Source organism: Polypterus senegalus, chromosome 16, assembly GCF_016835505.1.
Source record: "Polypterus senegalus isolate Bchr_013 chromosome 16, ASM1683550v1, whole genome shotgun sequence".
Lineage (NCBI taxonomy): Eukaryota > Metazoa > Chordata > Cladistia > Polypteriformes > Polypteridae > Polypterus > Polypterus senegalus.
Window position 1 is genome coordinate 45,670,007 of NC_053169.1, and position 15,949 is coordinate 45,685,955.

A 15,949-nucleotide genomic window follows, 5' to 3' on the forward strand; every position below is an offset into this window, starting at 1 on the left:
GACATCATTTTTAAAACACAGTGAAAAAAAATCATTTTTTATGCCCTTTCTTGTGTTGTAATGAAATTTATTTTATTTTGCAGCATTTTTCTAGAATAAACGTTTGACATGTGGTACTTTTTTTTGGCTCACCCTGTATATGTTGCACCACAGTCCTGGGAAACATTATTTCATGCCACTGTATGCTGCAATACTGTGTATGGATGATATGGCAATAAAGCCACTTGACTTGAAGTGACAAGAACTGAATATATGAAACATATTTTGTCTTCCATATGTTCTGCAACAGGATAATAATCATCATCACTCATTTCCATTGCATGGACACAAACTGGGATCTCAAGTAATGACTCACTAATCAAATAAAATTCTTTCTGTTAACAAAATATTCTGATTTTTTTTTCTATAAACACAGTTATGTGTTTATCTGAGCATTTAAAAATGATTAACAGTCTACAAAATAGCAGTTTACATCTTAAGAGGCCTCAAGTTCAGCTATGCTGAGGAGAAAATTTAATATGTGCAAGAGTTGCTTTAATTGCTTTAGCAATCAGATACCATTTCAGTATGGCATAAATTAATATTATAAATACATTAAAGACACTTTTAAAGAGTTTTTGGACATTAACTGTTTAATTTATTAGTAGTTCCTCTTTATCAACTACAATTTAAATGCCTATCAGGACACTATTAGTGGGCATAAAGGGGAAATTATTAAACGTTAAAACAATATTAAAACTGTACTAGAATTAAGAAAATAGATCAAAAGGAACAACAATTTTTGTCCCAGTCCAAGGATGATTCCAGCCCTGAGGCCCAATACTACTGAGAAAGGCTGCAGGTTCCAGTGACCTTATACAATTGGGTTAAAAGTGTTCAGCAAATGGAAAGATGAATGAAACATGTAATCTACAAAAATCATTCTATGAAAAAAAATTTATACAATTAAGCAAAATCCTTTATAAAATGTTCTCACACATCTTCCATATTTTATTATACCATTTTACACTGTATTTAGTACATCTCCAATGTACGTACCTGTCCACATTTCAGTCTGAATAAGATACACCCTAATGCTGATAGAAATTTAGAATGAAATGTATATTCTTACTTAAAGATTCCTTATTCTTTTATAAAGAAATGACAATATAATTTAAGACTGAGCTATGAATATGTTGATACAGGGGTGTAGCCAGGAATTAATTTCAGAGAGGAATGAGAAAGTTCATGAATTATAATTCCATCTATGATCAATCAGTTATAACTAACATCAATAGATGGCAGGGGATTATGGTTGAACAAATTAAGTATTTATACTAATGAAAGAATACATACAATTCAACACGCAGAGTTATGCCACATGGTCCAATTCAAGTTCATACTGATGCAATGTTATTTTTGCCACCGATTATTACAGTATTGTACTGTATGTTTAAATTAAGTTTTAATTGTTGGATACATTCTTTTTTTTCTTTTTATACTGAATAAAGTGACAATTAGGTTATCGTTCTGTTGTTTTGTAATGTTCTTACTTTAATTTTGTATTAATTAAAATTTTACAATTTTAATAATATAAAAACATTTTGAAATTCTTTTTTTTTTTAATTAGTGGATTTAAAAATTTGTTTTAGCTTAACTGTGCAGATAGAAACTCACCTTACATGTACTCTTAGAACAAAATGAATACAAGAACATTAGTACATTATACTTCTACCAGTTTTTATCTATCATGCATGAGATATAGTTAGATCATGCTTAAAGTTAGATGTTGCTTGTGTCTGATTTGACTGTGCATCTAGTTTGTGTAATGGACATGCACTGCACTCACTGCAGAAGAAGAATGAAACTCAGTATGAATCAGCAGCTTACCTGCTAAGGCAAAGGAAATCCATGCAAGGAGGTTGGGGAATGGGTTGGAAGTACAATCAATTTAAAATATGATGTAGTGGTAGCACTGCTGCCTCACAGTAAGGAGACCAGGGTTTGCGTCCTCCCCATGCGAAGTTTACATGTTCTCCCTGTGTCTGTATGGGCTTCCGCCTACTGTCCAAAGGCATGCTACTTGAATTGAATTGGCAATGCTAAATTAGCCATGGGTTTGTGTGTTCACCCTGTGATGGACTGGTACCCTATCCAGGATTTGTTCCAGCCTTGCTCCCTATGCTAGTTAGGACTGACCCCAGCCCCCTCAGGCAACCCTGTCTGGATTAAATGGGTTAGACAAGGACACATATTGTTGTGAAAATATTTAAATTTTCTCCACTGGTATGGAAGTCAGTATGGCCTTTTAGCTAAGACGTCAGTTATAAAATAAAGTGCTGCCAATTCAAGTCCCATTATCTCCATATCTGTCTGACCTTCTACATGTTGCCATTCCATCCCGTAACCTTAGATCCTCTTCCTCCACCCATCTGACCGTTCCTCCCTCCCGTCTAACCACCATGGGGAGCAGAGCTTTCAGCCATTCTGCTCCCAAGCACTGGAACTCATTACCTGCGGATCTCCGAAATATCAAATCATATTCATCTTTCAAATGTAAACTTAAAACACATTTGTTTAAAATGGCTTTTTCTTCTTCCTCCTAATTATAGTGGTTTTGTTTGGTTTTAATTTTTAGATTTTCTGATGTTTTAAGTTGTTTATAATTGTGTTTTGTATTTATTTATTTATTTATTTGTTTGTTCGGTGTCCTTGAGTTCTCTGAAAGGCGCCTTGTATAAATAAAATGTATTATTATTATTATTATTATCATTATTGTGTTGTCAAGTTTTAAAATATATTTGCATTTACATATTTACATATGTTGCCCTTACAAACTACCACTTTTAAGTCAAATGCTGAGGAATATCTTTCTTTATTAACTAGTTTATATTTTAATGAAACATACGTGGGCAGATTTAAAGCTTTACTCTCATATTTTTTCTCTGTATCTTCTAAAGATAGCACTAGTCATAAAATCAACTCTACAGGCCTATTAAAACAGTCTTTAAAAAGTGAATCCTAAAAATATTAAAGTCTCCCTGTAACATATGGGATGTTGATTAAACTATGTTGTTAAATTGAATGTGAATGATATTGTCTTCATAAAATGTCATTCTGAGTTACGTTCAGTGCTTTTGTTTCTAAAAAAAAAAAAAATCAGCTGTCAGTAGACTGGAGACAATTGTGGCCAATGTCTGATGCTGCCTTTTCTCAAATGGTTGATTTCACTCTGAGCAGAATAAGCCCTGGAGCTACCAGCATGATTAGTGAAGCGTTGCCAATACCATGTCAAACTGGGCTTTTAGCACTATTCTGTTGTTATAATCTTCTGGGTTTTATAGTTTTAAGAAGCAATTTAAGTAAACCCAGGTCTCTTGCAGTCTGAGGTAATGTGTGACCAGGTCAACTTATCTACAGTAACTAATTTCAAATTGTCAATATTACACATTTGGTTAATTTAGAATTATTATAATTTACTAACTAGAAAGGAACTTTGTGATAAAGTTTGTTTTAAAAATAACTATTACATTTTAATATATAGGTAATATATTTTTGATTCACTTTTTTATAATCATCATAAGGAACTTAAATCATGCTCTCACACTAACTTTCCACCACTTCTCCTAGTGAGGGGTAGCCATGGTAATTGACCTGGCTGGACAAACCTATCCTCCTTTTCCCTAACAACATTTTCCAGCTCTTCCTGAGGAATTCCCTAGTGCTCCCGGGCCAACTGAGAAATAAAATCACTCCAGCAAGTCCTGAGTCTGCACCTGGGTCTCCACCGTGTTGGCTGTAGAAGGAACATCCCCTGAGGAACACTTAAAGAAGGCTTTTACAATTTAATATCTGACACCATCAACTGTCTCCTCTTGATCCAGAGCAGCAGCATCTCTACTGAAAGGTCATCTGGATGGTTTAATACCTAAGCCTGTTAAAAGGGATAAACCCTCACTTAAATTATTTTAATAACACAAGCTGAAATTATAACAGAAAACTTTATTCAATACAAAATATAAAAGGTTAACATCAGGGATTATTTAGACCAGTGGTTCTCAGCCTTTTCTATGCTCCACACCCCTAGAAAATGTTTGATTTATGCAAAAATAAAACCACATTTGCAGATGAATAAGCAAAATTTCTCATTTTTGAATAACAGATTGAACCATATACAATTCTGTAAGTTGGGAAACTGAATGAAAAAATAAGATTTTAATTTAAATATAAACTGCACAATTTATCTCCATAAATCTCAATAACCTTGTAAATGTGTCCCCCGTGAAGTTTGGGCACTCAGTTGATGATTCAGGGGTCTTGTGAAGCATCAAGTGCCACAAGGAAATGACACATGATCAAGGTTGAGTAGTATGGGGGACTGGAAACTTCCGTGAAGCAATGTATGCCAGCGCACCGCAAAACAAGGAAACACAGTTGACAAGCTTTGTCCCCCAGTAGCACTTGCACTGCTGTTCAAAACCAGATGTGCAGCACAGTGAAAATTGTTGCGCTACTCTCACGACTGCCAGCCCGAGAGATTAGCAGAGTATAAGCAGCAGGTGTTGCATCCAGTTCAGCCCCCCTTGATCAACCCTCACCGCCAAAAATGTCAATCAAACCTCCAAATCAGGGATGGTTCACAATCAGGGCTTGCAGAGAAATCAATACTAGACCTCATCCTTCTCTACAGATCATTTAAAGGTCCCAATTCCATTCTCTTAAAAAAGTTATTCATCTTTACAAACATCCGCTGCAAAGAACCCACAAAAACATATACGTGGGACAAGAATGTGTCTGTGAAGTTGCAATTTTAGAGCCATCCAAAAGGGATGTGCTCCGATAAGGGGAAAACGAGTAACAGCCATGGCAATTCCGGCTGTCACTTGACTGAGATGTGAACAATACAATAAAAACAATTGCAGAAAGGGGCAGCTGTCTGCAATGCCACATGGCGGTGCAAGTGTTTATCAGATTATCATTTTAAATCTGAATGATTATGATAAGGCTGGTGCGACTTTGGGCAATAAAATATTTTTTGTTGTACTGGCAATTACTATACTGCATTATCATGTGTCCAAAACCATACTATAAGATCTGTATCTAAAAACATAAAACCAAAGTGGGGAGGACTAAACAGTGCAGAATGGAAAGTTGGGATGACCACATGTGCCAATCCCAGATACTACACATTAAACAGAGGAAATTATAAAAAACATGAATGCTGCTACTTAGCTGTAAAAGAATCTTGTATTCTAGGGCACCATCTAATTTAGTAGCTGACAATTAAACAAGCAGTAGAAGGTGGCTGCCTTTAACTTTGTTATGCTGGTTAACAGAAAATAATGTTAAATCTAACCTAAAGAAGACATCCCACTGGTTAATATCTTTGCTGAGCAAAGGTATCACAGATTTTTATGTTCTTTATAAGTAATAACTGTTTCACTAGTGACACCATACTCCCATGGAGAATTTTACTACAAGTACTAACCACATCGTAGTTATATTTTGCAGGTAGCAATTTTTTGCCAAAAAAGGCAAAAGGATTTCCTGTGATGAACATAACTGTTGTGACAAATCAGCTATTATTCCCATATCAAACACATCCATGTTATTTAATAAATGTTAAGTTTAATAGGAAGTTTATTACAAAGCTAAGCAATCAATAACAGGCATTACATGAACTCTGTTCAGAAAAAATAACAATTTCCATTAAAGAAATGGATGGATGAAAAGAAACTTGTAGACTGCATTTTTAAAAAGGTTTTGCAAATAGTCAATTCTTTTGAAAATACAACGAAGACTGTCAAGCTATTTGGACTAGTGGTAGTTTTTTAACTTGTTGAAGGAAGGTTCTTTTTATAAAGCTAACTTTAAAACTCTAATATATTTCATGTTTTTAAACTGTGAGCAATATATAAAGAGTTAACGTGAAATTAAAATATATATACACCGGTATATATTTATATGAAGCAACCATTCTTAAAAGAGGCAAGTATACCTTTCCACCTAATTAGTCTTAAATCTATGGGTTTTCCCTCTAAAGCCTATATAAAATATATTTGCACAACCAAATAATTATAATCCTAGTTTCCCTGGTAGTGGAAAACCTACTAAGGTCATCAGCAAAGTTCCCTTTTTTTAAAGATATTAGAACCGCATTTAATGTTTGATTTGACAAATACTGAGGCAATGCTGACAACAGCATCCCATACAGCGGTGTACTGACATGGCCAAACAAATCTAGCGTTAACTGGCACCCAACTTATTCTATGTTCTGCTACAATAGAAAAAAGTGCAAATGAAAGATAGCAGCAATGACCAGGAAATAAGAGGTAAACAAAGCTGGTAAAGAAGCAAATGAAAGAAACCAAAAGGTCATTGGTCACAATACCAAAGCTCAATAAACAAACAGAAAAATCAGAGTTGAACGGAAAAAAGTGAAATCCTTAATTCTAAGATATATTTTTGAATGGCCAATGCACTGTGAGAAGTCAAACAAATATCCAGAAGGCTGGACAATGACAGTAGACAGCATCTTAAATACCAACAGGGGCTGACGTCACTTTTTCCACTTCTTGTGTCTATGCGATTGCCAATAATGATATGCAAATACAGTATTCATCAAACAGAACACTATATGGTGATGTTTGCAATCAGTACTAATAAAATGTTAATGGGACAATACAAGCATGAAAAAATAAAATGACTTCATCAAAACAATGTTTGGATAAAAACTGGGTACAGACCTGAAACGTGCATTGTCAAAACAGCCAAATCTTGACATTCAGTGAAGCAATCTGGAAGTTCTAAGGAACAGATTTATTTTTGAGCAGCAGAAATTTAAAAAAATCTTTTGTTATGGATTGAGCCGTAAAAAAGTCAATAACGTTAGTAGAATTAGATATGGGAGTTGTTTCATCTTTCAACACACTACCAAGTAACACTAAATAAAGTTCAAAGGTAGGATTTATTTCCCTAAGTGATTTGGGTTTTTTTTTTCACTTTTACTGTTTAAGCACTACAAAGATTTTTCCTTTGTTACTCATACAGTGCAAAGGCACAGAGAATGATGAAAAAAAAAGTAATGACAAATCAAAAAAAAATAAAAAAATGTCAAATTAAATACTAATGTGTTCCTTACAACTATGATACTGAAAAATTAAGACAAAGCAAAATAGGAACAAAAACTTAAAAACACAAGACACAAAAACAAACATTGATCAACCAGTGGACTAAGTAAATAGAAGAGACCCGAAAGGCGAGGAACCTCAGTTACCTTTAATTGAATGTGCAACAGAAATATGAACCAAGAGTAGAAATGTGTCTAGAGCTCACCGTATATTCTTCTATTCATGAATTTCGTGAATGTTTATATAGTATTGTGACACCCCGTGTAGTGGGAATTGGGGAACACCAGCCTACATTCTTGGCGCCTAGTACTGGATGCGGGACTGAACGTGCCCCGGTTGGTGGTGCATGACAGGGAGACACGGACACAAAAGGGTTGGGTTTTTCAAAATAAAGGGCGGTTTTATTTACAGGTGCACATAAAGAAAAAATTTAAATAATTTCCTATGGAAAATAGATATTTATACGCAGTCCAATACAGCAAAGGACACGCAAAAACAGTGCCCAAAAATGATGACTATGCACAGTAAAGGAAAAAGAAAAAATGCACACAAATTAGGGAAACCCAAATATACATAAAAACCCAAATAAACCAGTCTTCCTCAACAGTAATTCAAGTCAGGAAGCTGCTCCTCCAAACAGTGTGGAGAACAGGCTTTATCGAGAAAACTATTCAAAGTACAGAAAAAGAAATAAGTGAATATACAAAAATAAATAGTGCACCGTTAACTACAACCCAATAAATACCTCCTCCCCCAACCACCCCAGCATGGCTACCGCCCTGACAACTACCGAAATGGGATCGCCTTTTATAAGTCGTGGCAGGCCGGCACTAAGACGCTTCACACTTTCTCTTATCTTCCAGTGCTACGAAGTCATGGGAGACGCACAACGCCATCCCTGCCAGTCAATGGCAGAGCCGTCATTCCACTCTCACACGAAACCCTCTGTGACACTCATATCGTCAGCAAAAACGTCCTTCTGCACATGGACAAAAAGGTAAGCTTTATTTCTTTACACCTTATTTGTAATTTTTCTCTAAAATCAATGCTTCTCTTTCAAAACTGCACAGGACATAAAAATAGCTTTATTTTTCTGCTGGTAATGCCAATGAGGCACATTACCATGACTATATACACATAAACAAAGGGAAAGCTACAATTGTTAATTAAAAGATGGGCTCTATGAATTGTTACCAGAATGGCCTAAGTGTATTTTGTACTTAATAAATTATCACAATTAAACTAATATGTTCAGTTTTAAGCCTTGCATATATTTTGCAAATATTGCTTCAATAAATAAATGATAGCTGTTGCTTATTTGCGAAATTGTACTTTTTAAATAATGTGTAAATATCTAATAAAAAATAACTCCCATATACAGTTAGATAATGTAAGCAAAAGTTTTAAATTAGAGGTATGCACAGTTTCTGACTATAAAGTAAATGACAAGCTTATGATATCTAGAGGAAGGAATAACAGTAATATCCCAAGCTTAATACATAAATGTGCTGTAAAGATATTTTACAATTTTGAGTTTGACATCCCCATAAAAGTTGCTGAGCACAGTACTATTACTAATTGTAATTTTACTAAACAACTAAGTTATTTAGTAGTGAAAAGTGTGTTATTTATAATCTCTATCTCTCAATGTCTGATGCGGGTGCTATATGATCCTTCTTTTATCAGTAAAGTTCACATTGTGTGCCCGTCTAAATGGCATCTGGTGACAGGTAGGTGATGTTTGTATCCAATGGTTTGCCAGGCCAAGTGAAGTAAGCCTGTGCCTCTTATCTCGATGCGAACCCTGCATGTCTAGCTGGGGACTCTCTTTAGCATACTCATTTTGCCTTCCTCTTTACTAAAACTAAAACCCTTCCTGCAGATAAAATTAATAAGCACTGGGCATTTTATACTAACAGAAGTGGAATTATTTTACATATGCACAGTTAAAATGTCTAGCTATTAAATTGAAAATATGTAATATATTGTTGTTTTGTAAAAGGTGATAAAAATGTATTAGCATTGCACCATTGTATGGTTGTTTTTGTTTTTTATAAAATTGTTTTCTTAAACCTCTTTTATATTTAAGCACTAAGCATAAGTTGATTTCTTCTATATTCACAATCAAAGTACAATAAAATAATGTGAAAAAAATCAAAACAGTTCTGCTGCTATTAGACTGAGGCTTTGACACAATTATAATGAGAATGAAGGCACTTAGTGCTATGTTCAACCTAAGCCCAACATAATAAGGAACAATTAGAAAGCTGTTTTACAAGCATATAATTATTAAATTCTTGGAAACAGAATACTTTGTGTTAAAAGGCAGAAGCAACTAATAGAATCAGAACAGATTTAAACAATAAACTAACAGTTCTTATTCCGTTTAGACTGTTAACATGTTAACCCTACATGCAGCGAGAAAAGGTTCATGCATTACTAAAATACTTCTACATTAGATCCATGCATAACATATGAAATACTTTGAATTTATGACTTTGAGTTTTATTAATTTGAAATAACAGGGCGTAAAAAATCATCCTTGGAATAGACAACTATCATAAATCTGATCTGTACAGCAGCATAAAGTAACTAACTACGGAAAAATTATTCATTCCATTTATATATCTAAGATATTTTCACTGTTCTGAAATTTCAGATTCAACCTTTTAAAATGTCTTTAAAAATATAAAAATTAATTTTCAGATTTTAAAATTATGATAATTTTTCACACCCATTCTTGATAAGTATGGGATATATAATACTAAAACATATAAAGCAAAACATAAAAAGCTTTTCCAAAAACGAGATATCGGATTAAAAACATTTTTGCATATGTGATAAAATAGATTAGTAGAATAAAAAAAAATCTTAATTTCCACTTACTGGTATTACAGTTTATCCTGATACAGTCTAGATGGGGAAGAATAGATGAAAGATGTAAATTTATCCTTCAAGGTAACAGCTGCAGACAACCAATAAATATACATTCCACCATTCTGGGGACAAACACATTAACGTGGCCATTTGCTTGCACTATTTTGTATGCACTTAAGCACCAGTTAAGACAGCTTGCCTTAAAACATTGGAATACGTTATCATCCTACCCAAAATGCATACATTACATGAAATAATGTCAAATTATGGCCACTGTCAAACTGAGCTACTTGGCAACCTATCTCAGAACATGTACTAGAATTCAAATTTCAAGTTACATGTAAACCAGTCTGACTGCAACCTTCTCTTATCATGTAAAAGAGCACACGAAAAAATAACTGCTGCTCTTTCACCATGGAGTACGGTGCAAGTCATGCATAGCTAACATGTTCTTGATACCAAAGATCTTCTCAAAGGTTTGCTAAACTATTAAACAAAGGCCAGAGTCAAAGTCCAAAGTTACTAAAAAAATAAATAAACTAATGTATATGCTCATCCAACAAGGCTGCAGGATTCCAAAGCCTTAGAGTAAGAGCAGTGCACACCTACAGTATATGTGTTGGTTTATATATGCTGGAATATAAATAATTCAATAAAATATATTATATTATATTATATTATATTATATTATATTATATTATATTATATTATAATACAGGGCATTATATGGCTTTAACTACTGAATCTCCCAGTTCGTGGAAATATGATTAATTTTCCCAGCATCTACATATTTTAACTCCAGCAGACCAAACAGTTCTTGTATGGGCAACTGCCTGCTGGTATGATTGGGTGTGTGTGTGGATGTGCCCTTCAATGAGGTAGCTCCTCACTCAGGGCTGATTCCAGCAGACACTGTCAGAATAAGCTTTGGCTTCTCGTTATTGGTAACTGAAGTAAGCTGCTCAAATAATTAATGGATAATATATTTAGTTATAAAATATAATGCAGTATGTATGTACAGTATAGAGACATTTGCCTTTGTGAAAAACCACAGACATCTCAATATACTGCAGTCACATTGTTAAAGCTTCATGAAAAAGGAAAATGAATACACGGCATTTAAAATGAATGTCTATTTGTCATTAATAACAATGTTGTAATGGACTGAATTTTATACTTATTAAGGTAAAGCAAGAAATGTTGTTCTTTGACTGGGTCTCAAAATATCAGTTCTTAGTTGCACAATTTATCTTTTTCGAAACTATACTCCCTGTTTTAAGAGTTAATATGTTTCTTTTCAAAGTTTTTAACAGTTGTACTTTCATTCTCATGCAATGTTAAAGGATAAACATCTAAAATATTTAGGGGTTTCATTTACATTCTAACATTATTAAAGTTACTGGTAGTGCACTGGATAATACGAGACAATACATTTGCGCTTTAACAGATTCACAAATTCCGAGTATCAGTGGCCGCTCTTTGTCTACAAGATGCAACCGAAGCAAAACCCTTTGAGAAGGGCCATTAGATGAATGACAGCAGGTTCTTTCCCCATGTAGCTCAGTTTGTCATGTGTTGTCAACCGCAACAGAAAAGTGGTTGCAAACAGCCATGGACCAATATGTACAAACACCCTCACAGTGAATGCTGTTTTGTAACAACATAGCTTTCTTTTTGGATGCATGAATCTGCATCCATGGTGGGCATGTGTCACACATCATGCCTTCAACTTCTGGCATATTTTATCATAACTTCAATTACTTAATCACTACTGCTTCCTAGAGAGGATGACTTTTGAAGATCATTTTTTCATGCATAGTACTGACATGTTGAGATAGACATATTTTCAAAGGAGTATAGTTGCTGGTTATTTCTTTTGAAATCGTCCTCTCTATACTAAAGCAACAAAGTTTCTCCTAGGTGTCCATACATGAAGGTGCATATACAGATACACATTAGTGTTATTTGATTTGTTATCCACATGAAGAGGGTACTCGTAAGGCTTGTGGATATTAAAAATAGGTCAAAACAACAGAAAAATCTTTTCACGATAATAATGTTGTATACTCTTATATACTGCTATTGCACTTTATAAGTGCTCTCTTTATTAGTTTACAGTCCTATCCTCCATACTAAATTGCAGTATGGTCCATGGAAACAGAGTTCTTTAGTAATTTTTGGTATTTTACAATGTATTAAATAAAAGACAATAAATATTATCATCTTTTAATATATTTTTATATATATATATATATATATATATATATATATATATATATATATATATATATATATATATATTTGAATCAGTGACAACTTAGACTGTTTAAAAAATTTTGATATTTTTCTTTTGTAAACAAACCAGTAAAAGATAAGTGAAGAAATTCCTAGGAAACAAATAAATAACTCAGATGTTTAGGAAAAGTCTTTGTCATCCATCACATGTGCAAAATGAAATCTATTAAGTGTAAAGCATTTCCACCGTACTAAGGGCTGTACTTTGATGTTCACATGGCTGTTTGCTAAGGGCCGCAGACTTTGGCCATTGAAGGGTTTGTATCTCATCTTCTTCAAATACAGATATCATTTTAATACAGTAAATTATACAATTAAAACAATGAAAAAATAAACCAAAACCATGACATAAAAAGTACTTTTATTCAAATTATTTTAAAGAAAAGCCTACTTGTAACACCAAAACGTGACATTATAATAGTTGTTGCCTTTCAATTTTTGAAAGAATAGAATATTATTTTATTGTATATCTTCTTTAAACTCCAGCTCAGTTTTTATTTTCCATTAACTAAAAATGTATCAATATAAAATGTTACGAGTAATTGTGTGTAAATGCTGTAGTCGTTTAGAATGATTACAATAAATTTCATGTATCACTGGGTAGGCTTATCTTTCCTTTAATATTAAATCAAAAAGGATAGCAAGTAGTAATAAATATTTTTGTGTTGTAAATATGAAAGAGAAAAGGTAAAAGTAGCCTAATAATGAATAGCTAAAAATGTTGAAAAGTATTGGAAGGGAAAAAGTTAGCATGCACATAACTGAGAGGGTGATTAGGACTGCATTAGGTTACCAAGGTTGACTGTGAGTCTAACGCGTCCTGCGTCCAGCTCTAAGCGGAGGGTATCTGCAGAGTCCCGAGACGTTGTTGCCATTAAAATTCCATAGGCTCTTTGGGACTTGAACCGCAGTGAGACATCTTCTGCCTCAGTATGCATCACCACTGGCAGCTGAATTTTCATGAATTTGCTTCCGTCGTAACTTAGAATTGTAGCCTCTGAAGAAATAAACAACAGATACATTTCTATTAATAAAAAAGATACACTTCTATTAATAAAACAAGTTATTTAGGAATTCCATAAAAAATCCAAAAAATAACATTTAAATTTACAAATTCAGGTAAATGATGTGTGTTTTAACAGGCACAACACAATTTAGTTTATTAATATTTAAACAAATAAATTATAGTAAATTTAAACACTTTAACTGCAGCTAATTGTCACTTAGCATTGAAAAATAGCAACATATTTGACCACTAGAATCATGTTTATGAGTATTGATGTTATGACATAAAATATAATTAAATTGTTGGGATTATAATACATGTATTTACAACAAATAAATTGCTTGTTTTCAGACTGAACATAAAGGCTATGTGCTCTCAGAGCCTTTGTAAACTGCAGTTCACTTCAATTACACAGCCAAGGATTAGCTGGCATTCAAATGAGCCTAACAACAACAAAAAAAAAAACAATTAAACTGAGGTTAGAAATTGCCAGCGACAGGGATTATTTCAATAAACAAAGACAGCAACTGAAAAATGAAATGGCATTTCATTTTACGCTTTTCTATTTTGATAAGATTTATCTACACATTAATACAGTATTAGGCATCTAAAGTTCATGTGATTACTGTTCATGTATAGAAATTCATCCAGTGTAAGATCTGCTTTGAACATTGTATTGGCCCAGTATTAAAAGACAGGAACATAAATTATTGGGCTTCAGCCCCTCTTGATTATATAAAAGAATGCATGAAATGCACTGAACATCAAATATAGGCAGTTTTTAACATAACTACTTAAATCCTCTAACTTATGCTTTGCTACGTATTCTTATTGTACTATGTTAAGAAAAGCTATTAAGTGCACCAAGTTTTTTCAGACAATGATTTAATAAGATGAACCTGCTTATCGATAAATCACACCTGTAATTCTATGTTATTTGTCCTTCCATACAGTTGAATTCCTTTATTTGTGTATCTATAGTCAGTATTTTGACTAGAAAATCACTGATTTATTGATCAGTTTGTTTCTGTAATACGCATGCTTAATTTGTATTCCTTTGTATATAATTTATAAAGGCTAGTCAGAAAACAAACACCCTTATCTGGATGCCTTCTCACCCACTCTCATCCTAGTCCTTTAAGGTACAAGCTTTGTGTATTGCTTAAGATGCCAAAGCTGATTCAAGAGATGTTATGGGACACACCTTCTGGAGGCCAAGGTGACCAGCTGTCTGGTGATGTACCACCTCTGCCACTTGGCAATACTGGACTCAGATGGCCCATTAATGCTAGCCATTGAGAACTGATGTCTTCCAGGCATGAAGAGTTCTTTATATGTTGTATACTGTTTATAATGCATTTACTATAATTCAGTATGAAAAAGGATTTTCTCTCTAATAAACTATGATTCTACAACATACTACTACTTTCACTTCTCTTTAGCAGGTAAACTAACAAAAAATGAACTAATACCCATAATGTTAGCTTTGTCCAAAAAGATTTTTTTCAATCTTGGGCATAAATCCTTGGACAGTCACTTTAACATTTTAAATTAATAAGTATATTAGATTAAAACTGATTTATATTAAAGGGAGACGGAGACACTTTGGGAGGGTGGAGCACAAAAGTTTAATTTTGAGTGGCAACCTTATCCTTCAGATTAGATAAGGTTATCTGCTAAAAGAAGCACCGAATATTATGATGAAGATAGTGCTAGAATTAGAAGTAGAAAATCCATTAATAATATATTTTGACAGATTAAAACCAGAATGTGATAAAATAGTGTGTGTGCCCAGAAGGGAAGACAGGCATCCTGGCTGGGATAACAGAAGCTTTCATACCACGAGAATAAGCATACCAGGAGCAGATCATTCCCCAACAAGGCAGGTTCCACAGGGCTAAACCCAATTAGGACACCCACACAGTTGCATTGGAAACGGAGTACGGAAACACAACACAACATAGCAGTTAAGGCACCACATTCCAGTGAAAGTATCTGTATTATTATAATAAATCCTCAAAATAATACATACAGTATGTGTATTTTTGAAAATGTGTAATTATATAAAATAAATGCCAAACTTAACCATGATTACTATATTGTACGATGGTACCATTGCAATTTGTATGCTCTTTCTGATGAACTTGACAACTGCACTTACTTTAACAGATTGTACTGTATGTGTCCAAGATTCCTCTATGTGAAGGACAGTGGTCCATGATTTGGGACAAGTGTTCAATGATACTGCATTTTTTGTTTTTCGCCACGTGTGCCTGTTTGTTGAAATACATTCAAACAAATACTACTAAAATAGAAATCCAAAAATAAAAATAAATGGCAATTCATCCCATCCTGCACACACCTCTGAATAAACAAAAACTGGGCAGGAAAATATTTTGTTATCTATGAATATGCAGTTGCTCACTATATAAAATAAAGATTAAAGCCCCAGACAAATGGACAGGCATCCTGACCGGACCTATGTGTAGCACCTTCCCTGGCTAGGATAGAAGAGGAGGTCTGGGAAGGACTGTCTCTGGGGGATAATTATTTCCACAATTGATACAGAGCAGCGGGAAGAAGCATGGAATGTTAGGAATTGTAGTCCAGCAGCACAGCTCTGCTGAGGTCAGTGGATGCAGCAAGAGGGTGCTGCAGGGAG

The 15,949-nt window shown here is 33.9% G+C and overlaps 1 protein-coding gene across 23 annotated transcripts in view; it reads right to left on the bottom strand.

The window, feature by feature from the left end:
- The window catches only part of nrxn1a (neurexin 1a), a 1,096,290-nt gene that overhangs the window by 606,760 nt on the left and 473,581 nt on the right, over positions 1–15,949 (bottom strand). For 16 of the 23 annotated variants that reach the window (XM_039738484.1, XM_039738483.1, XM_039738479.1 and 13 more), the window contains 2 exons: positions 13,075–13,278; positions 9,996–10,022 (listed from right to left, as the gene is read on the bottom strand). In XM_039738484.1, coding sequence (XP_039594418.1) covers positions 9,996–10,022; positions 13,075–13,278 — 231 coding nt within the window. The remainder of the gene's footprint in view (positions 1–9,995; positions 10,023–13,074; positions 13,279–15,949) is intronic. The other 7 variants (XM_039738493.1, XM_039738492.1, XM_039738491.1 and 4 more) reach the window with 1 other exon arrangement.